Source organism: Myxine glutinosa, chromosome 11 (assembly GCF_964187855.1).
Source record: "Myxine glutinosa chromosome 11, kmMyxGlut1.1, whole genome shotgun sequence".
NCBI lineage: Eukaryota > Metazoa > Chordata > Myxini > Myxiniformes > Myxinidae > Myxine > Myxine glutinosa.
In genome coordinates this window covers 29,319,976-29,344,505 of record NC_136271.1, presented here as the reverse complement: position 1 = coordinate 29,344,505, position 24,530 = coordinate 29,319,976, and the positions used below count along the sequence as shown (strand labels likewise).

Sequence of the window (24,530 nt, the reverse complement as noted above, 5' to 3'; positions counted from 1 at the left end):
ATGGTTGATCAGAGTAGTGATGGCAATGTACAAAAGAGCACGCACAGCTGTAAGGACGAAGGACGGGAACAGTGGTGAGTTTGAGGTGAAGGTGGGAGTGCATCAGGGGTCGGTACTAAGTCCACTACTATTTGTAGCTGTGATGGAGGTGCTGGCTCAGACCGTAAAGGAGGGTTTACCGTGGGAGTTGTTGTATGCAGATGATCTGGTGTTGATTGCGGAAAGTATGGATGGATTGAAGGAAAAGATGAACAAGTGGAAGGAATGTATGGAGACAAAAGGTCTGAAGGTGAATATCGGAAAGACAAAGGTGATGGCAAGTGGTAAAGCATGTGGTGAGGTGGAAAGAACTGGGAAGTGGCTCTGTGCTGTGTGCAGGAAGGGTGTCGGAGTGAACTCCATTCAATGTACAATGTGTGCTGAGTGGGTTCATCAAAAATGTAGTGGTCTGAGAGGGTCATTAACCAGTGTGGCAGCTACATTCAAATGTAAGGTGTGCACAGAGGGAGCTGCAGATGGAGGGAATGTTGAGTTGGATCTTGGAGACGGCGTGAAGCTGGAAGGTGTGAAAACATTTTGCTACCTCGGAGACATGCTGAATGGAGAAGGTGGATCAGACTCGGCAACGGTTGCTCGAGTGAGATGTGCATGGAAGAAGTTTCGGGAACTGAGTGGCGTGCTGATGAGGAGGAGAGTGTCGCTGAAGCTGAAGGGAAAGGTGTATGCTGCATGTGTGAGAAGTGTTATGATTTATGGGAGCGAGACATGGGTAATGAACGTAGAGCAGCAACGAAGGCTGGAAAGGGTGGAAATGCGAATGGTTCGATGGATGTGCGGAGTATCGTTGAGAGAGAGGAAGACAAATGATGAATTGCGAAAGATGATGGGAATATTGCCTGTGATTGATGCTGTGAAGAGGAACAGGTTGAGATGGTTTGGTCATGTATTGAGGAAGGATGAAAGTGACTGGTTGAGAAGAGTGATGGAAGTTAATGTAGAAGGAAGTAGAGGACGGGGAAGACCGAGAAAGACTTGGCTAAAGATGGTGGAAGAAGAAATGCGGGCAAGGGGGTTAACAAGGAGAGATGCAGAAAATAGGGCAAAATGGAGAAGATTGTCATGGGGACCGCAAGGCTAACCCCCGCTCTAGCAGGGAACATGGCCTTAAAATGCATGTTGTTGTTGTTGTTGTAGTCATCTCTAGGCCGCCTCCATGAATATTTGTTCTCCGCACCTGATTTACCATAACTCCCCTGGCTAACTCTTTGCGGGAAGTTAGGTTTGTGGAACCCCATCCTGTGTGTCAAGGCATAGTCATCTGCCACGGTCGCTGCCTCATACAACTCTGGTACTTTCTTTTCATCCAGATGTACTTTAATGTCCGCGTGGACACACTGTTTGAACTCCTCCACCAAGATCAATTGTCGCAACAGGTTGAAGTCTTTCCCAATCCCCTTCGAGTCACACCACCGATCAAACATGGTTTCCTTCATTCTGGCAAACTCCACATGGGTCTCACTCTCCCTCTTCCTGGCATTCCTGAATTTTTGCCGGTAAGCTTCAGGGACCAATTCATAGGCTTTAAGAATGGTTTTCTTCACTATCTCATAATCTGCACATTGGACAACTGGTAAAGCTGAATGGATATCTTGAGCTTTACCCACCAGAACACTTTGCACTAACATAGTCCAGGACCCCACAGGCCATTTTAGCATTTGAGCCACTTTCTCAAAGTGTTAAAAAAAAAACTTGACTACCTCCTTTTCATTGAAGGGTGGAACTAGCCTCACATGCCTACCAACATCCCAAGTGTTCTGACTAGTTGTCGAACTAGCCGGCATGGATACTACTTCTCTCCGTTCTCCCATTAATTCCAGCTCCTTGAGTTTAGGTTCCTTCTGATACTCCATGTCACGTTCCTTTAACTCCCTTTCGGCTCTCCTTTCCTCTGCTCTTTCCTCTGCTCTTCTTTCTTCTTCAGCTCTCCTTTCCTCTGCTCTTTCCTCTGCTCTTCTTTCCTCGAGTTCTTTTTCAGCTCTCTTTTCCTCTGCTCTTCTCTCCTCGAGTTCTTTTTCAGCTCTCCTTTCCTCTGCTTTCAACCTTTCCTGGCTCTGCAGTTGCATCTCCATTTTCTGGAGCTCCACATTTTCTTTTTCCTCAGGTAACCAATCCAAGGCTACCTCTTTCCATGTTCCTTGTCCCACCAGAGATTCTACCAGCAATGTCTGCACCTCTGCTTTCTTCATATTAACTCGGACCTCCAAGTTGAAATGTTTGGCCAATATCAAGAGTTCCGATCTTTTTAACGCTTGGAACTGTGCCTCATTAGGGGACGCCACAAACTTTTCTGCGTCAAACACCATGGTGACTATTAGTTAGCACCTGTTAACCTTCACACAAAAAATGCAATTTTTTTTTTTTAAATTTGGGAATGTTAGAAAAATTCCAGATTTGGGAATTTTTGGAATGTTAGGGAATTCTGTCCCGGACGAATTTAAGGGAATTTAATCGCCGACGAGATTTGGGGATTTTGTCAGCAAAGACGAGCCCCCAATTTCTGTTTGGGCCAATTTTGGACGAGCCCCCACTTTCTGTTACGTGCTCCTCCCCAAACCCCGGTCATGGTGTACCTCCGAGCCCCGAGAGGAGTCACGGCAGAAAGATGTGTCATTCTGTGTCAAAGATCAATGGTGAAACCACACCAATTGTTACCAACAAACAAATATTGTATTAAGGTCACACCAGAATAACAACACAAAAACAATAGTAATCAATTGTACAACCAATATATATTTCCTATGATGGTACCATCAGGTTCGTACAATATAACTCACTGTGCTCCAAGTCAGCGAAAAGAAGAACATTCCCAATGTCTCTATTCCCGCATCAAGCCAAAGTCGTATTCCGGCATCAAGCCAAAGTCGTATTCCGGCATCAAGCCAAAGTCGTATTCCGGCATCAAGCCAAAGTCGATCCACTCCAGTGATCGTCTGTACGATGTCGTATCGAGACCAGAATCCCGTTGGGTTGACAGTTACAGTCCCGCTGCCAAAGCTGCGCAAAGGTGCCCTCAAGGCGACGGGGAAATCACACCCTCGGGTATGGACGTTCCACGGCTCCAAATCGGCGAACCGCAGATTTCCCACTCAAAAGTCACGTTACACACGCACACCAGATTAACGTCTGAATGTGGTGAAAATAGTTGAAGCGAAGTGAAAAACCTGGAGCGATGTGCAAATCCTGCGCGAGGTAAAATGGCCGACGGCCCGTTCTCGAGGCATAACGGCACAACGATGATTCTCCTCGGAATCAACCGCAAAACCTGACATGCAGGTTGATATGTCATGGCGATAACAACTCTGTCGCAGGAATCCCTTTCCTGGGAAACCCAAAGTTTGATCGTGACTCTCGTTCGCCAATCGTTGGCTCCAGACCTCGAAGCAGCTAGGCTTCTTGTCCCACTCGCTCGCTCCGCTTTCTTCTCCTCCTCTTCCTCTTCGTCGTCGTCTGGTTCCGGTTTCATTTAAAACATTAACTTTTTTACCTTTTGAAAATAGTAACCTATATTTCCCTTAAACTACAACAATAATAGTACATGGAATCAGAAATGTTTACAGTGGATGAAAAACCACAACAACGGAAGTGACGAATCCGTAACAATATATATATATATATATACACACACACACACACACACACACACACACACACACACACACACACACACACACACACACACACACACACACACACACACACACACAGTATATATATTGTTGCGGATCTGCCGCCGGCCTTCTCCCCTTACAAAGGGGGGATTAGTCCCCTTGTCTTGGCTGACCTGGCGCGACCCGGGACCTGTTACGTCCCTTCCGGACAACGCTAAATTGGGTTTCAGGACCAAATTCACTGTTACCTAAGTACTAGCGCTGCCCTGGAAGTGAGGAAATAATCCCCGCACGAACCAAGTGTGATGATGATATGCCGAGCGGTTTGCGTACACGTGATCCGCGCTATTATTACTTACTAGACCCGATTGGAGCGATCTAGTTCATACCACGCTTAGCCAATGGAGAAATCACAAATGCGATCGAATTGGAAAGGAAAGGAAGAACAAATGTTTAATTAATATTGCACGTATTTACAGCCAGGACGAAAAGACACAGGGAAATCCTTAAACAGTCTTATACTTAATACCCAGGACAAACGGGCCCGTCTCACACACACGAGTGTATCACATGGGGATTGCTGATGGGCAGGTTGATGTTCACCAGCGCGTCCAGGGATGGCTCCTGTGCAGTTCTCTCCGGTCCCCGGCACGTCCCTTGGAGATGGAAGTAGGTGAAAGCAGGAGCTCGTAGCGTGTCGCCTGAACGGAGCGGGTTATCATGGGGCGAACGGTAGGGAGCGGACTTTGGCGCGACTGGCAGTTATTCGCTTGCAGTTATGGCCGCGTTCACTCGCGTGGCCGAAATGCGCTATATGCGTTACCGGCGCGTCTGGCTGCGCCCACGTACATGTACAGTTCAAAGTTCAACAACGGCGAGTGATGCACATTCTTCTCTCTCTGCGTTCCGCCTCCGGATCAGCTCTGCGAGTCCTATCGCGCCATGGTGCAGGCCAGTCCTTCAAGTCCTGTTCAAGTCCTGCCATGTGCATGCGAGTCCTTTTCCACTGCCGTGTGCACGCGAGTCCTTCAGAGGGCTTTTCATATCGGCTTATATAGCCCCACCCCGCAAACCTTCTGGAACTCACCAGACGCCCTTTACCACGCCCTCTCACACCATTCCGCTCGAGCTCTGATTGGCTGGTGGCTCTTACCTTCTCCCCCGTGCCGCTCACCCCGACCCCGCACCCCTCCTTCACCTTCCGAGGCCCTGCCTCGTGTTAGCGATGGGACGCGGGATGGATTACGCCCATAGAGGTAGACTGGAAGGGTGGACACAAAATGAATGTATGGCCTACTCTCCTGTCTTTACACAACGCAGGTACTAAGAGGGGAAATGGCCTATTCTTACACATACCAAGACATAACTATACTACAAATGGGCCGAGATGTTGCTCGTGTGACTATGGGGGGCAAACCTTTAACCTTTAATGACTTCAATGTGTAAATCTCAAAACCGTAGCAATATATATATATATATATATATATATATATATATATATATATATATATATATATATATATATATATATATATATATATATATATATATATATATATATGTGAAGAATCAGCTCTTCGTTTGGTGAAGAAGTCCACAAATAGCCTGAAAATGACGCAGTTTTTTATTAAAGCCAACTTATACAGATCCGGAGGAGACAGACGTCTACAGCAAGCTACAGCAAGAACATGCCAAGTCAAGCCTTCCTGAAAACGCATTGATTCTCATTCACTTATATACGAATACGATTATCAGAAAATCTCCGAGAGAACAAACAAAACTGGGAGAGGTTCCTCCCCGGTGGGCCAAGCCCCCACCGTCATCCGCCCTGTTATTCGGGGGAGTCAGCCCTTCCTTATCATTCGGACCAAATGTTTCTCTGGGCTCCGAGAAAACAGAAATGTAACTCACAAAGAGAAGAGTGTATGCTTAGCCAAACAAACCCATATATTTTATGGGTTTGTGTACATGAGTAATTCAAAGCATGTTTATACAGAGTCATGCGTTGCTGTGATTAAAACAAAATATATATGGTTAACGATAGGTTCATGTCATTCTACTAGCATTACGCAAAAACACGCGCATGTGGGCGTGGTTTTACGACCAGCCTCGAAAAAAGCACACGTATACAATTGTCCAGCATGACCTCATTTTAAACACAAACTGAAGCATGTTTATTAAAATTCAGGCGCCGCTATGATTATATAATTAATGTTTTTCAAGTTTATATCTGCAATTCGAGCACTCCGCTTGAAACTACACATTCCACGCGCGCATGAACGTCCGACATCCAGCGTCCGATATTCAGCAAAGTCGCAATGACCCACAATGCATTTGGGCACACATCCTCCGAGCAACCTCATACAGCACACCCGTGACTCGCGGCTCGCTCGGCTCTTGCCTAAAAACACAATAACTCTACTCTAACTTCCACGGAGCCGCACGGCGGAAACGCAGGTTTGTACCACATTTTAATAAAACGAACATTGCCAGGATTCTCGGATAGACGTTTAATTTCACAACACACATGACAAAAATCCGATTTAAATTCAGAGATCGCCGATCGACCTGGCACAACCATCTTAACGCGATGACGCCACGCCGCCCCCCCCCCCCCCCCCCCCCGTCTTGGCGCGCACCCTCGTGCCTCCGCACGAATCTCAACACTCCCTGCACGCCGCTCTATTCGCGTTCCTGGCGGGGTTTACCTCACGTTGGGACATGCAGTCGGCTGTCATAACAGAGAATTGTCAATAAAGAATCTACGACTTGACATTCCTTCCTCTTGTCTCGTCGAGACAAAGTATCTTAAGAGACAACGTGCCACATCGGGCTTTATTGAAAAATAATTGTGTAATGCGGGTATTGAAAAAATAATTGTAATGCGGGTATCTCCCAAGGGCATATCGTGCGCCCAAAGCGCTTCGCCTGGCGATTTGGCGAGCGTGTCGTGCGGTGCGTGCTTGGAACCTGAGGGCTCAGAACATGAAAGTCCATTAACGTTTCGGATCCACAACGAAGGTGTCTGGTCCAGATGAGGTTCTGCTCCGCCAGAGGGCCCATCACCTCCCCTGCGGAACTTGCTCCCCCCACCCTTTGCAGACCCAGTCCTTGCAGATCTTCGAAGTTAATCAACGATCATGCCCATGAGGTCCCTCACGTGCTGCTGTTCTGGGGAATACATAATATTGTCAGTATCTTGTGTCTCAATTTCCTGGTCAGGGTACAGAGCGTAAAAATCCGATTCACTTGAAGCATTTGAACTTAATACATATGAAGCAAAGAGAGGAACTTCCTTTATGTCAAAGTCTCCCATGGGCGCCTGGTCGGCTTGCGGGTCTAGGACATCCGCGTCGGGTCCCTCGACCGCCAGACCCAGTGTCGCAATCAGATCCATAGTTGGGTCGGAAGGGGGCGTGCAGCTGTCAGCTTGTAATACATAAGCAGCGTTAGCCAGTACACGCAAGGGGTTTATAGCACAAGTATCACAGTCATCACATACACCGTTACAGGCAGCAGCCAGTTCCCACATGGGATCCGCACAAGTATCACAGTCATTACAAAATTCAATGCAATTTTCTGGAGCGCCGGTCGCAACTGCCTTGTTGAAGGACCCGTTCAGGTCGACGGCCTCTGTGGTCAGAGCCATAGTCGTTGTCGGCGGCTTTTTCACTTTCCATCCTGTAAAATACTTTCTCATACAGAGGAGGACTAGAGATTTCATTAGTGCCCCCCAAATTACTACCCCGATTATCACAGCCAGTGCGGTCAATAACCACTTCACTATGGTGCCCGTCCATCCCTGGAACCAGTCAGTGAGCCAGCTAAATGTATAAGAATTTTCGCGCGCGATCCGATCGATCGTCAGGGCGTGGCTAGTTTCCCTTAGTCTCACTATTGCGGCTGACACTCCTTCAGATGGATCGGGTATGTAAGTGCAACATTTTCCCTCTATAATTCCGCATACCCCTCCTTTCTCTGCCAGGAGCATGTCCAAAGCCACCCGATTCTGCATCACCATTGTACGCATGTGAATTACCGTGTCCAATAGTATGTCATGAGCCGTGGCGGTGTCGTTTGCCACCTTTTCTAGGGTCAAAGCCAATTTGTCTATTCGGAAACTATCCATGACTGTGCCCGCTCCTGGGAAGAAGAAACCAAACACCTTTTCCCATAGACTCCCGTGTAGTTTAGTGGTTCCATCTTCGTTCATGACTGACCTCTTATAACGCCTGTCCAAGGACTTTGGGTCTAGCTCATCCAGTATCTCAACGTCAGGAAGGACTGAACCCAGATAACATGTGCCCCCCCAATTATTTGGTAAATAGGGGTAAGCCTTGTCGCCGCATATAAACATTGTCCCATGGGGTGGGACCAGGTGGGTGGATAAGCACTGGAGTCCCTTTACCACCCCATTAATCCTACTAACCCCCCTAGAGAATGTTATAGCCGTTATGTTGTGGTTGTGTTTATCTTGCAGTACTATTCGTAATGTAATCCCCGAGCTCCCTTGTCCCAGCTTCCCGGGGAGAGTGTAGGCGCATTCTGATTCTCCCATACGCAAGTGGTCGGAACCCTGGAGGCAGACCGTCCCTTTCTGTGGTTTGACCCAGACGGGGGCAGGCCTCTCGGCCACATGGGCAATCATTGACGGGCGATAATTAAATTGTCGATTGCAACTCTTGCCGTTGTCAACCCCTTCTCTTTCCAGCGTGGTGACTAAACATGGGGAATCGATAGGTTGTGAGCAGAGGTCATTGAGGGACAGAGGTAGCACTATCATGTGTATTCCTGTGGTGCCTGCTTGGGGAAAGCGCATGCACGACCAGCAGTGTGTCCTATTTTGAATTGTTGCCACCTCCCTGGCCACTTTCCAATATGTGTTTTCACCCTTCTTTGGGGCCTTATTCTGGGGTTGTGGCGTGAGTATGTATTCGATGCATGGTATGTAGTTCTTTTCGCCCCCGGCCGCGCCAGGGGTCCAGACGCTGCACCGGACCTGCATGGTCATGTCTTTCCCTAGGCGTGTGCGTGTTTGTAGCTTAAAATCAGGGGTTCCCCATTGGTATCCTGGTTGGGCCAAGGTCTTAATGCTAGCTTGCCCGTCTTCCCGGAACTCTCGTTGCTTTTGTAGTACCATGCCAACGCGTCCAGGCCCTGCCGACAGTGCTAGCCAATTTATGTTCACCCAATTTGTGTGCAGGGCTTTCTGTTCGAAACATGGTAGTGATACTCTTTGTCCCCATGTTACGGTGAGGTGTCGGGTTTCGTTTTCGCATCTATTGGAATCGGAGTTTCCCCTAGCTGCTGTCGCTATCAATAGTATTGTACCTATGATTAGGCCCATCCTTACTGTGGTTGCTGTGGTGTAGTGTCTGGTGCTTGTATGGCCAACTTACAGTGCGTGGCGTGGATCCACGAAGTCTTGCCCTCGCAAAAGACTGCCGTTGGTGTAGTCAGCAACACCTGGACTGGTCCCTTCCACCTTGGTTCCAAGGCGTTCTTGCAGGTGAAGTGCTTTACGAGCACCTGGTCTTTTTCCTCTGGTGGAACACCTGGTCCACAAGTCTCCTGGGAGCGCCTGGTCTACAGGTCTCCAATTCATAGATTCAATTCATTCAATTCATAGTTTCATAGAACACCTTTTCTCCAATTTCCTAATCCACTTTTTTTCAAGTGGATCCAATTTTATCCAATATTCAATTTTTAAATTCAATCCCATTTAATCCAGTCCAATTCAAATTAAATTCAATCCTTCTCTCAGCATCCCATTACCTGTTTCCAACATCAATAAAAATAAAATTATAAAATTAATAAAAAATCAATCATCTCAACTCTCAAATCGAATCAAAAAATAAAAATAAACGAAAATTACTTCAGCGAGAGTTTCAACTAGAATTAACACAAACAAACCACCATTAACCTCCATTAACACAAACAAACCACCATTAACCTCCATTAACACACACAAACCACCATTAACCTCCCCCTATTATTTATTTATTTTCACGAATAAACAAATAATAGAAATAACCTGGTCTACTTCCAATTTCAATTCTAGTCAGTTCTGGTGTCTGGTCACACACAATGTTTTCCTCACCCACTGTGATTCGCTCAAAATAGATTCTCACTGTTATGTCTGAAATTCGTCTCATGAAAACCCATTCAAGAGTCCGGTGTGACAGACAGCCAAACACATAGACACGCCGAAGACCCCAGGGTACCCATCAAACTAGCTTGTCCGCAGATCCACAACACAGCGAAACATGTAACTTTACTAAAATAATCACTTACTCATAACTAATACTCATAATAACTCATAATTACTTATGTAATTACTCATACCAATACTTACTTAAAATAATGTAATATCCCAATCTTCACCCCCTATGCAAATCGAAGCACCCCGGACGATCCACAACCAATATCAACCACTGTAGCCGTCTTCCCGACTCCAGGCAGCCACACGCAGCCACATACATCTCCATCCACGTCACACAAGACAACAGCCAACGAGTGTGTCCACCACACAGAAACCTTTGGCAATGCAACAACCGAACTCCCAGACAACCAACAACAAAACCCAATCCATCTCCATGGCTCATCAAGCAGTTCCAACTTAATCCAGCTTCACATACCGATTTCCCCAAAAACTCGTGAAACTTCACCCCCATTTTGGAAAAACCCTGGACTAAACCCTGACACCCTAAATAACTTCAGTCTCATCTCCAATCTACCCTTTCTGTCAAAAGTTTTGGAACGTGCTGTGGCCACTCAACTCAAACATCACCACTCTGCCAATAACCTGTATGAAACATCCCAATCCGGATTCTGCTCCAGCCACAGTACTGAAACTGCTCTCCTCAAAATCACCAGCGACCTTTTCTCTCCTCTGATGCCGGCAACCTCAACATTTTCATCCTCCTCACCTCAACGCCTCCTTTGACATCATCAATCACACCATCCTCCTCACCCTGTTTAGACCAGCTTGTGCCTATTAAACCCAAATTAGTTCACCCCCAAGCCTACAAGGACCACCTACAGCACTGCAAAGATGTCCTCTACTCCACCTACTACCCTCAAATTATCCACTCTGGCTCCGGAATCCCAAAAGCACTCTTCTCTACAATAAACAAACTAAATAAACAAACTTTACAACGTGAACAAACTCCTCAGCGCCCTGGATACCACCACCTGTCATTCAGAGTAGACAACAGCATCTCCCAGTACCAAAGACTTACAATCAGACCGACAGACAGACAAATAACAGAGGCATGTCGCCAGCCCCAGCACAGGACATCACCTTTCCGGGCAGGCACAATATAATCCACAGCATCGAAATGCCAATTTCTATCCGGAGCCTCGCAAAGCCAAAATCCATGCATGCGTGCTCCATCATGCAACCCGATCTGTACTCGGTGCGCCCGGCGCCCCCTATAATCAGTGAGTTATAATAACCACAATATCTCTGGCACCCAACTCGTGATACCACAATTTAATCCACGTTACTTGCATCTCTTCATCCTCCCAAATGTCCTCCATTTAACGTGACTCAAATCCATCTCAAATCCCCACAGCTCGATCGAACACGTCACTGTACTCGGCCCGGTTAAATTAAATTCCAAGCGTACTGTACCTGACGCTTCCACAACAACAAAAAACTCGATATTCTCTGTCCACTAATTATGTACATGACTTCAGTTTAACCAACAATATAATGTCCTTTCCTTCCAGATTTAGGTTCTATATCCTGTCGTTAAAGCAACACCTCGTAGACTGACTGCCTGTCGTTCTTCCAAGGTTAGTGAATTACCTCTGACCTTTCCCTTGCATATCTCGAACAAAGGTCAACTAAACTTTAAAAGGTCAAACTTCGAATTGGTCAACACAAATGCATCGATGCATCTTCCAGCCGCCACTCCGCACTGTACCTTACTGTATGAACAAGACTTCCTGTTGGAACTTGGCTCCGGAAATTAATTACTCTGTCTTGAAATCGTTTATTTTAGCCATCTTAAATAAATCCATCCATCTATCCATCTTATAAATCCATCTTAAATAAAAATCCATCTTATAAGTCCATCCATCCATATAAATCCATCTTAAATAACGTATTCGTCCTGTGACATTGCCTGGCATATATGTCGCAGCCGGCCACTATTCCGACATGGCTCGTCTGACATGAACGCTCGAAAGAAAAAAAACAGCCCATCCTGCAACCATCTCCAAGAAACCGCTTCATATCAACAGTAGATCGACAAGGGCACTCCGGGTGCTTTCCTGACCCGATTTATATCAATTCGCTTCCCAAACAACTCCCAAACAGATGACAGACAAATGCATTGGCCAGATACACACGTCAATTAACATCCCAATATACATTCATTCCTCATTCATATACGAGTGAGTCTCCCATTCTTCGCGCGAAACTCAGATCGACTCAAATCATGCCTTTCTCCAGCCACTCCCAAACAGTCTTTGCTCATTCATGTTACGTCTCTCATTCAAGGAAAAGGATTTTTTGGGACAGGTTGGACTGGGGTGGGTTGAGGTGAAAAAAAGGGAAGGCAGGGCGGGGGGTGTTGGGGTGTTGCCTAGAGCCCCGGGACTGAGCTCAGGTCTTGGGGGGGGTGGGGGGTCCTTTTGCACGGCCCAATTCTGCGGCTGTGGAGGGGGCCCTTGTATGTTCCAGTTTTGGGGAGGGGGCCCTTATGGATTCCTGGGCAATCATTTGCAACATGTCGTCCTTTACATCGGCCTTCTTATCGTCGCCCATGTCCCACTGCTCGGCCGCTTCATCTAATTGGTCGGTTAGCCTTAGTGCGATGTGTACCCCGGCCAACAACAGGTCGACCAGGGCCCCCCAATCGTCGAGGGTCTGGGCCGGGGTTGGTGCTACATTCGGCCAGCGTGCGTGTACTTTGGCCTGGTCCCACACCCGCGCTGGCAATACAGCCTCTCCCATGTGGCAGACGTCCCGCCAATCTGCGCCTGTATTTTGTATCCACAAACGCATAAGTTCCGGTACGTGACCGGGCTGTTCAGCCAGCAAGGTTCTCACCCGCTCCTGCATAGCCGCCAAATCTGGTTCTTTCAAATGGTTTTTTAAAGGGACACATCTCGATTGTAGGCTGTGAGTTCTCCGATTCCGTGAGCCCTTCCACTGAGGGGTACAATACAATACTCCTAGCCCTTCTGGGGCCGCGAACCCGCTGTCCGCCCCATTAATTTCTTGTCCTCTAAAAGGATTGCCCGGGCTAAGGTGAACCTGAGGGGCGGCTGGTCTAGTTTTATGGGGGTCTAACCCCTGGGGGAACAGGGGCGGGGGTGGGAGAGGTGGCGCCTGTAGCCCGGGGACAGGGCTCAGGGCTTGGGGGGGTAGAGGCATGGTGGCTACCTCCCCTGTCGCGGGGTCTTGGTCCGGATTATGGACGAGCGGCATTAGCCGCTGATTTGCTTGCTTAACTACCTCCTTAATTGTTTTGTCCTGCTGAACCCTGTCTGCTTGTTTCTTTTGGCCCTGAAGCTTCAGTACTTCCCCTGCCAAGCTAGCCTGTCTTGAGGCTGCCAGTCGCTTCATTCCTTCCTTTTCCCACCAGCCATACACTTTCCAGTAATCGGGTGGGAAGTGTTTCTTTTCCCTTTGTAGCTTATCCAAAGCTCCGTACAACACTTCCAACTTGTCAAGTGCAAACGATCCCTCCTCTGGCCAGGGACTATTTAAATCTTTAGTTAACACAGCCCAGTCCTTTAATGGTCTTACCGCGGCAAAATGATGCCTCTTAAACATGAAAGATGCCGGGGTTCCCTTAAGGGGTTCCCTTTCTTTCGTTAGCTTGCTTCCCATCTTATTGCTCTGGGCTGATCCTTCCTGGAAAGTTCTTGGCCTGGCTCAACCTTTACGGCTGTCCGACCTCACTTTCCCCTCCTGGTGCTAACTGTAACTTTAAGCTTACTGTTAAGTCCTTACTTGTTTATCCTGGCTTTAACAAAACCACGTCATTCTGAGGCCTAAATGAGCCTTTACTTACAATTTCTGTTCGAGTGCAGACAGCGCGGATGACAGGGAAGCGGACTGAACCCGTTCGAAGAAGCAAGGTACAAATTTGGAAAGATAGCCCTCTGGTATAAGACAATTGCTCACCTTAATCAAATTAGAGTGCCAGCGTCCCGGCCTCGAGCAGCCTTCCTTCCGTCGCCCGGGTTCCGCTTCCCGTCCTCCGCGTCTGTTGACACCCCACTCCTGGTACCATTTGTGAAGAATCAGCTCTTCGTTTGGTGAAGAAGTCCACAAATAGCCTGAAAATGACGCAGTTTTTTATTAAAGCCAACTTATACAGATCCGGAGGAGACAGACGTCTACAGCAAGCTACAGCAAGAACATGCCAAGTCAAGCCTTCCTGAAAACGCATTGATTCTCATTCACTTATATACGAATACGATTATCAGAAAATCTCCGAGAGAACAAACAAAACTGGGAGAGGTTCCTCCCCGGTGGGCCAAGCCCCCACCGTCATCCGCCCTGTTATTCGGGGGAGTCAGCCCTTCCTTATCATTCGGACCAAATGTTTCTCTGGGCTCCGAGAAAACAGAAATGTAACTCACAAAGAGAAGAGTGTATGCTTAGCCAAACAAACCCATATATTTTATGGGTTTGTGTACATGAGTAATTCAAAGCATGTTTATACAGAGTCATGCGTTGCTGTGATTAAAACAAAATATATATGGTTAACGATAGGTTCATGTCATTCTACTAGCATTACGCAAAAACACGCGCATGTGGGCGTGGTTTTACGACCAGCCTCGAAAAAAGCACACGTATACAATTGTCCAGCATGACCTCATTTTAAACACAAACTGAAGCATGTTTATTAAAATTCAGGCGCCGCTATGATTATATAATTAATGTTTTTCAAGTTTATATCTGCAATTCGAGCACTCCGCTTGAAACTACACATTCCACGCGCGCATGAACGTCCGACATCCAGCGTCCGATATTCAGCAAAGTCGCAATGACCCACAATGCATTTGGGCACACATCCTCCGAGCAACCTCATACAGCACACCCGTGACTCGCGGCTCGCTCGGCTCTTGCCTAAAAACACAATAACTCTACTCTAACTTCCACGGAGCCGCACGGCGGAAACGCAGGTTTGTACCACATTTTAATAAAACGAACATTGCCAGGATTCTCGGATAGACGTTTAATTTCACAACACACATGACAAAAATCCGATTTAAATTCAGAGATCGCCGATCGACCTGGCACAACCATCTTAACGCGATGACGCCACGCCGCCCCCCCCCCCCCCCCGTCTTGGCGCGCACCCTCGTGCCTCCGCACGAATCTCAACACTCCCTGCACGCCGCTCTATTCGCGTTCCCGGCGGGGTTTACCTCACGTTGGGACATGCAGTCGGCTGTCATAACAGAGAATTGTCAATAAAGAATCTACGACTTGACATATATATATATATATATATATATTCGTGGGATCACATATACAGACTTGGCATTTAACATGGATTTTTTTTTTGTGGGGGTGAACTTACTTTTCAAGATGACTTAGAACAAAAAGTTTTTTGGAATTATGTTGAAATTATTCTAGATTTTGTTAATGTGACCTTTAAAAGAAACAAAAACCACATTTGACATTTCGAAGCAAATAAATTCATCCTTGAAAGTGATGTAAACTGATATCGAACTCAATTCACAGACAGTACTGTGTTAAACTTCTGTGCGTTTTCCAGAAGTATCTTTTTATTTTGCACATTAGCCAAAAATTTTTTAAACAAAAACAAAAGTTAAATCACGACTGGGATTACGGACAGTAAAATTACAGTTCAGTACTTCGTGTAACCCCCACGAGCATTCAGGAGAGCACATACACGTTGAGGCATACTGTTCATGAGATTTGCCAAGGTTTGGACAGGAAACGCTTGCCATGCAGTTACAATAGCCTGCTGCAATTCACACACAGAGGCAGGCTGCTGGTCCAAGTTGTCGATTTGACACGTTAATTCTGCCCATAAGTTCTCTATCGGATTCATATCCGGGGACATGGCAGGCCACTCCATATGCTCTACACCACGGTCAGCAAGAAAGTGTTGGATCATGCGAGCACGATGAGGCCGTGCATTGTCATCTTGGAAGCCAAAGTTTCCTCGAAAGGCTGCACGAACAAATGGAAGCAATGTTTCTTCCAGAATGGCCCTGTGCTTGAACTGGTTCAGGTTTCCATTCAGAACAACCAGGTCAGTTTTGCCCCCTGCATGAAAAGCAGCCCAAACGGTCACCCCACCACCTCCAGCTTGGACTCTTGGCACTATACAATCTTCGTTGTAGGCTTCATGCACTTGTCTGCGCACTCGGACGCGGCCATCTTGACGATAGACCAGAAATCTAGACTCGTCACTGAAGATCACGTGATTCCAGTGTCCTGGCTGCCATTGACGGTGCTCTCTGGCCCACTGCAATCGGCGCTGGCGGTGTTGTCTGGTCAGATGTGGCTTTCTCAGGGGACGCCTGGCACGATAGCCTGCTTGAACCAGTCGTTGGTTGACTAGCCTTCTGGATACAGGCACATTTGTCAGTTGCTGCCACTCAGCCCTAAGCCAATTAGCTGACTTGGTACGGCCATTGCGGACTAACCGGTGCAGCTGGCGATCATCCCTCCTTGTGGTTCTGCGGGGACGTCCTGGCCTCGGTATTGGAGTAGGGCCACCCCTCTGAGCATTTCGTTTCAGGATCTTTGACACCTGACCTTGAGTGATGCCATACTGCCGAGCAATAGCACGCTGTTTCATGCCGGAATTTCGTAAAGCCACCACTAAATGAGTAACAGCATTGTCGAGTTGACGGACCATCTCCAGGGGAAGCAGCAATAACTTTTGTAGACGTGCAGCAGTTGTTTTCCACTAATACAGAACGCAACAACCCTTATATACCCGATTGTGAAGCCAATCGTCTAATGTACCTGTCCGTACATTTTGTCACGCCACCTGTGATATAATCCTGTTATTGACTTCTTGCTGCGACAGACAATCAGTGACATGGTTCTTTTAACAAAGAAATCACCGAAGCGTAAAAGAAACTCACCAGATTGATATACCGAGTTCAGAAAGTAAACCCAAGTCAAGAAAAAATATATATTCCATATTAAATGCCAAGTCTGTATATACACGGGCATGGACGGCTTCATTTAGATGTTGCACAGTTTTACAAACCGGTTACTGCCAATTTATCAGATACACAAATAATGTAATCTACACAATGTATTTACTTCTGATAACATGTGAATGCATGTGCGTGCACATGGGAAATACAGTTGGAAATGTGTTGTAACATCTCATGTGAAACGTGACTTCAATAACTCAAATCCTCCCCCCCCCCCCCCCCCCCATCTCTCCCACATCACCCACACCACAGGGGAGTGGGTCACACGCGCACACACACACACACGGGAGAGTGGGTCACACACTCGCACACAGTGGAGTGTGTCACACACACTCACACACACACACACACACACTGGGGGGGGGGGGGGGAGTGGGTCACACACACACGGGGGAGTGTATCACACACACATACACACACACACACACACAGGATAGTGGGTCACACACTCGCACACAGGGGAGTGTGTCACACAAACACACACACACACACACACACACTGGGGGGGGGGGGGGAGGGGAGTGGGTCACACACTCGCACACAGGGGAGTGTGTCACACACACACACACACACACACACACACTGGGGGGGGGGGGGGGAGTGTATCACACACACATACACACACACACGAGAGTGGGTCACACACTCGCACACAGGGGAGTGTGTCACACACACTCACACACACACACACACACTGGGGGGGGGGGGGGGGGAGTGGGTCACACACACACACGGGGGAGTGTATCACACACACATACACACACACATGGGGGAGTGTATCACACACACATACACACACACACGGGAGAGTGGGTCACACACTCGAACACAGGGGAGTGTGTCACACACACACACCTGTAGCTACGAAACGCATTTTCTATGGGCGGTGTGTAATCGTTCCGAACGAAACAGACATTACCTCTTTGCCCTTGCTTGAGTTGTTCAAAAAGTAATTAATGATCGAAGACGTGTTGATTGAGTCTTAAAATGCACATCCGATCATACAGCCATACTGAGTATGCAGAGGCCGATCTTAGCCTATCGAGCCCATGACTCTTCTTCATTTTTAAACTTGAATGTATCGATAACTTTTCGCTTTACAAAGTAAAAATAGATTAAAACCAAACGTCATTAATAAATATTGTATTCCATAGTTAGTTTACATTATTATGTACATTTTTGAAGTACTGTATTGTTTAATTCCATGGTTGGAAAAGAGTTGACTCGCTTAAAACAAACTCAGTATATACACCCCAGGGATATGGAAAAATATAATTAGACCGGTTCGATCCCGAACTCCAGTATACAGTCGCTGTAGTTTTACGAAGTAATAATATAAATAAGGAAGTCCTGGGAACATTCTCTCCTCTACTTCCCCTCTCTCCTTCCCCCCCTCTCATTCTCTCCTGTCATTCCCTCCTCTCATTCCCCCGCTCTCATTCCCCTGCTCTCATTCCCTACTCTCATTCCCCGTGCCCACATAACAGTCGACACATTCAAAACGGCTGTTGGAATACATGTCGCCGATTTTCTCAACTGTAGCTGAAAGTGAGACTTGAACCATCCCAGCGACTGTGATGGTGAATTAGTCGAGATATAGCCGTGCAGAAGACTCCATGAATGGGCTTTAGTTTATGTTACAGGCCTTTGAAAATGCATTTCGTTCTATAAACGGTAACTTTCATCGAATTTTATTCCCGTTTTTTTCAACCGAGTCTAAAACCATGTTAGCGACTGTGAAAAATGAAATGAGATATCGAATTAGAGTTGAAATAAAACTGTGAGAGAGAGAGAGAGAGAGCAAGACTGGGGAGCAAGACGAGCAAGAGAGCAAGACGCTGGCCTAACAAAAGAGGCCTCAAAGCTATGCGAGGAAACAAAATGGTGGATATTTGTTTTTGAAGCCCCTCCCAGACCAGGTGTAGCCACTCCATTGGACAGACAGACAGACAGACATGGGTTGTTCACACAAAATTTGATGTGGGTGGTTCGTGTGCAGCCACATGGCTGCTGGTTGCATCATTCTTCTGTGGGCCTGTCTGCTGTTGATGCAATGCCTCTCTATAACCAGTTATCTGGTTACTCATTTTGCCGACTTTGGAAGGATGACAGGCTGAGTCAACCCCACCTGGCATTAATTCAATGGGATTACAAACTCAGGACCTTGGGATCCCAAGCGCACCACCCTAACCATTAGGCCAACACCAGGTGATATTTGTAACCTTATTCTTGCTCTTCATTCTTTTTCACCTCTTTTCTCAAGTATTCCTGCCAGAGGAGGAGTCATTATTTAGTTTTGTTCACTTACACTTACACTTCACTTACATATGTACAAACAAATATGTAAAAATAACACAAATATGTAAAAATACACACAAATATCCCACCGATGTTCTGAAGAACCTGATCCAGATACACAGTCCATTGACTGATAGAGATTCATGGAGGGTAACACACGTTCCTCCACTCCACTTCCACTGTCCCACCTGGTCAGGGGTTTGCAGTACGAGCAGGTGCCCAGAAAGTTTTGCAAGTCTCGTTGTGCGGAGGTACATCCCTTTCTCTCGGGTACTTTTCCAAGCATCTTTCAGAAGCTTGCTGAGCAATTCCAAGTAACAATCCTTATGCTGGACACATAGTAGATTCTATTTCAGCCCGGTCTCTTCAGCCTCCTGGTGTTTCTGCGCATGCGCACCAATCACTTTGTAGCGAGTTAGGTCATTTGGAAAGTTCCTCGTATTACACGTTGATTTGCCAGCTGGAGAGGAAGGAGGACGGGGTGATACGTGTGTGTTGGAGGCAAATTCTGCACATCAAGCGGAACGAGTGCGACAGAGTACATCGAGTGAGTACATCGAGTGTCCAAGCATAAGCAGATTGGTAAAGTGGAACAGGTGTTACAGGCACGTACAATCATTGTATTCTATTGAATACAGCACTTCGAGCATTACGAGCCATCATCGATCGGTTCAGTTGTGACTTTATTTTTAAAAGGATAATCCGGAAGATAATAATAAAAAGTTTTCGCTTTTCCATAAAATAAAAAGGCTTTTCCTTGTTGGTTTATATTGTCAAAGTCAAACGTGAATGTGCAACGAAAAATGTAACGAAACAAACTTTTAAATGTAAAACAAAGTTAATTAACGAGTCACATGGGTGATTACGCAGTTGTTTTCATGCGTGCTCCGTAAGTTTGTCAATATAGGTGTCGGCGAAGGTATAAATGGTGTCGGCGTGTTTCACCGACAGGTGGGTCCGGCAGGCAGCCAAGGTTGCGGTACTTGGTCGGTGCTGCCGCATGGATGCGACGAGCGCGCGAGCTCCTGGTGCGCGAGGCTCAGGGCGTGGCTTTCACCAGCGATCCGCGGGGAATGGCGCGCGGCTCGCGCAGTGACCGGAGCCGGAGGCAGTACGTGGACTCACCTGATGGAGGCTGGGGATGGATGATCGTGCTGCACTTCTTCTTGGTAAACTGCTCCGGGGTTCCCGTTGCTGCGACGCTGCAGCCTCGTTCGCATTATTTGTTCACCTGTTTATTAACGTCACCACTCGGTAGTTCGGTAAGCTCGCTCGCAACCTGGGCGATTGTTGAGTTGTCGGGAACGGGTCCAGCCATATAGGCATAAATCCCAGAGGTTGTTAATGTCATGCCATGTAACGTCGTTCCTCTCCTAACACAACTATATCGCCATATTTACAACGTAAGAATTTTTTTTTAATTACGGGTCAGTTTTTTTTTTAGAACAATTGAACTTCGAGTTTTAAACTCGTTTAATTCACCTGTATGTAAATAATATTGAAATAAATAGCATGAAGGAACTGCGCTCCAACGCGAGTCGAAAGAATTGACGCGACCAAAGACGGAATTCGTCCGAGTTGCTTTATTGAAACAAAACAGCTCAGGTATTCTCACAAGCCCGTTTATCGGGCAGCAATATATTGTTACGGATCACGGATTAGATGTTATTTACCGAGCGGTGGTATTGCCGCGACCTAACAGTTCCCCCGATTCTTCCCCAACTCACCCGATTCCACCCGAACGTTGGCCAAATCGCGCTACGCTAAATCAATGATTGGAAAGGACACAACGACTGGGATAAATGAAACGACGCAAGGGGTACAGTTCTCAAGACCTCTGGAGGAGGGTATAATTAGTGGTGGAGAAAAGGGGTAGATTACAAGGTAGAGTGAGGTAAAAGACACAGAGATGGGCACTTAAATACAATCTTATCTTATCCCAGACAGACCACAGACAAACGGAACAAGGCTGACTTACACAGGGATTGATGGCAGGAAGGGACAGGCAGTCGATAGCACAAGGTGCACCTTGGCTCAGGGACAGGATAAAGCACGGTCCAGTCCAGAGATGCGGGGAGGTGTCACAGCGCTCGGAAGGGACGTCTCTCTTGCTTCAAGCTCAGCGCGCATCTGACGTCACCTTCCTCTCGGCTGTGCATGCTCAACGGGGAGTGACACGCCCTCGGCTAGTTGGCTCCGCCCCAGATGGGACCGGTCCGCCGCTTCCATTGGGTGCGGGGGTTACCGGGCTCCGCCCTTGACGAGGAGCTGACAGGGAGCCCCTATTTGGTAACCCCGTCGAGCACATGTTCGATGGCGGCTCGCTGGGAAGGCCTCATGCCCTCCCAACACCCCCTACCAACCAAGCCGGAGTGAGGACGCGCACTCCCTGTGCACGCCGCCGCCGTTGCTGTTGTTGTTGTTGTTGTTGTTGTTGGTGTTGGTGTTGTTGTTGTTGTTGTTTCTGAACCGTGAGGAAGAGCTGCGGGGAGGTATTGGGAGGTCCTAAACTTCCTAACGGTGCCATACAATCACATTCTGGTGCAACGAAGGGTCAGAATTAATGGAAACGAATCCTTAACTGACATAGACTAAGAATAACTAGCAAGATGTCCTATAGTTGTCTACGTGAGATGCAGTGGACCTGGATGCGACATTTAATGGGGGGAAATAGGGGGAGGTCGGGTCTACAGAGTGTTGTTTACAGAAAATGGGACTAGGGAATGGGGGATTGGGGATAGTTGGGAAGTATTGAGGAAATAGGGGAATATTTACAAGCGGATATGGATGGATGCAAATCCCATATCCGCAACAATATATACACATTTATGTCGGGAAGTTTGCCCGGCAAAAGCTATACCGGGCATGCCCGGGTGTCAAGGGCGAGCCTTGGAAAGGCGAGTCTGGACCTGCCCGGGCGTGTTTGGCTGCGGCCTGGCAAGTCGAGGCTGGGCGTGCCCGGGCGCTCTGGACGAGCCCTGGAAAGGCGATAGCGGGCATGCCCGGACGCTCTGGGCGAGCCCTGGAAAGGCGATAGCGGGCATGCCCGGACGCTCTGGGCGAGCCCTGGAAAGGCGAGAGCGGGCATGCCCGGGAAAGACGAGACCGGGCGTGCCCGGGAGGTTCGGGCATGCCCGGGAGAGGCGCGTCTGGCCGTGTTCTGGCCGGTGCAAGGCGATTGTGTGCATCCAGCGGTAACCGCTACAAGCATGTATATTTAAAGGGTTCTCGCTTGGCTCACGACAAGAGACGCTTTATAACCCACAGTGGTTTTTTATCGAAATCATATTTTGTTTTGAACCAGATGAGATAGTCATATCATATGGCTGTCCCGGCTGGTTGGGCTGTCCGAGCTGGTTGGGCTGTCCGAGCTGGTTGGGCTGTCCGAGCTGGTTGGGCTGTCCGAGCTGGTTGGGCTGTCCGAGCTGGTTGGGCTGTCCGAGCTGGTTGGGCTGTCCGAGCTGGTTGGGCTGTCCGAGCTGGTTGGGCTGTCCGAGCTGGTTGGGCTGTCCGAGCTGGTTGGGCTGTCCGAGCTGGTTGGGCTGTCCGAGCTGCCCCTGGCTGTCCGAGCTGGTTGGGCTGTCCGAGCTGGTTGGGCTGTCCGAGCTGGTTGGGCTGTCCGAGCTGGTTGGGCTGTCCGAGCTGGTTGGGCTGTCCGAGCTGGTTGGGTTGTCCAAGCTGCCCCCGGCTGTCTGGGCTGTCTGTTTTGTCAAGCTGTCCCAACCCTCCCTTGCTATCTGGTTAATGCCTTTTCTGTTGTGCGGCATAAAGGCAGGAAACGTATGATGTGGTTTTGTGTTGTTGTTTTGGGAGAGGAGAGTATATCCCATAGCTTGGAATCCCCTTTTTTTTCCTCCTACCTCTACTTCCGCTTCTATTTTCTCTTCTGTCTTTCTCTACTCTTATTATTATTCTTCTTCTTCTTTTTCTTTGTCATCTTATTCCTCCTCCTTTTTAACCCTATTTTCTTTTTTTTCTCCTTTGTGAACTTGTCTTTCCTCCCTCTTCCACCTTCCCCTTCTTCTCCTTCTTTGTTAACTTAATACTTCTGTTCATTCTTCTCTTTGTAACCTCATTCTTTCTCTTTCTACTTTTTGTCACCTTATTCATTTCTCCTCTTTGTAGCCGTATTCCTTTTTTCTTCCTCTTTGTAAAGTTATTCGTCGTCCTCTCCGTCTTTGTAACCTTATTCTTACTCTTCCTTCTCCTTCACCTTTTCAAGTATTCCTGCCAGAGGAGGAGTCCTAGATATAACTCGTCATTATTTAATTTTCTTACTTCACTCGCACACAAGGTGATGATGAACACGTTGCGTCTCAGCATCTGCCTATTGCAGTATTTGATATGTCCTCTCCAATGGGAGGATACAATTCCTGCATCATCCCACATGAAGACCAGCTGGTGCCATACAGAGGAAGGAGAAGAAGAAGAAGAAGAGGAAGAAGTATACCACTTGGTGATCGAAATGTCAGAGCTGGGCCTTGCCTGTTGACTAGCTATATTGGCTGGTAGCGACTTAAATTGTGAACATGGATATTCACTACTATAACTCTGTTTTAATTACACATTCTAGACACGGGTATTACTGATTCTTAACTCTATAGTTTTTCTGAAGTCCGTACAAAGAAAGCATGACAGTTGAGCCATTGTGGCAACTCTGGAGCCCTCTCACTCGCTCAGAATGTCAAATAAGCACAACAAAAAAGGTTTGCCTACGCACGTCCCTTGTCCACCTGTTCTGTTGTGCTCCATTGTCAGTTTGTCGCACCTGCGCTTGCGTCATCCAGCTTTTTCACAAGTAAAGCTTCAGTTTAGTAACTAGGAGCAATCGTTTTCTGTGATCGCACAGCCTGAACCAATGTGATGCCACCGCATACATACGGCAGTCGGTGTGTGCTACGAGCTTAAAATCCATGTAGTCCCCCATCCCCAATGCCTTTCTCTAATCCCCTTGCTTTATCCCACCGACCGCACAAGTGAGGTTATTGAACCATTTTATCCAACCTCGATCTACTGTCCCCAAGCACTTTAGTACATTTCTTAAAAGATTTCTCAATGTCAGGACAGTATTTCAGCTTCTTTCAATGGCAAGTGTTTTTTATTTCATTTTATCTTTTAAGTCCTCCCACTCCATGCCCTGTATAAGGACTGATTAAATATATAATTTATGGAATGCAATTGACATTTGTACTCCAAAAACTGTTACAATTGTTGTTGTTTTTTAATGCAGATAACAAGGCTCATTGAGGATCCGACCAACAGAGAGCAACAGGTTTACACCAAAACAAACCACACAAGTACAGTGCAAACTAAAGCAGCACTCGGTAGAGAGCATACCTCCGCCACGCTGAACAGTTTACGTTTTGTATCTCACTGATGGGTCGGATC

General features: G+C 47.4%; 1 protein-coding gene across 8 annotated transcripts in view; it reads left to right on the top strand.

Annotated features, from left to right (window-relative positions):
• The window catches only part of SLC16A4 (solute carrier family 16 member 4), a 143,355-nt gene that overhangs the window by 52,921 nt on the left and 65,904 nt on the right, over nt 1–24,530 (top strand). For 2 of the 8 annotated variants that reach the window (XM_078786510.1, XM_068130401.2), the window contains exons 1-2: nt 19,563–19,689; nt 20,094–20,311. In XM_078786510.1, the coding sequence (XP_078642636.1) occupies nt 20,147–20,311 (165 nt within the window). In that variant the 5' untranslated portion in view covers nt 19,563–19,689; nt 20,094–20,146. Of the gene's footprint in view, nt 1–19,560; nt 19,748–20,093; nt 20,312–24,372; nt 24,415–24,530 lie in introns of those variants that run through there. The other 6 variants (XM_078786507.1, XM_078786511.1, XM_068130398.2 and 3 more) reach the window with 5 other exon arrangements.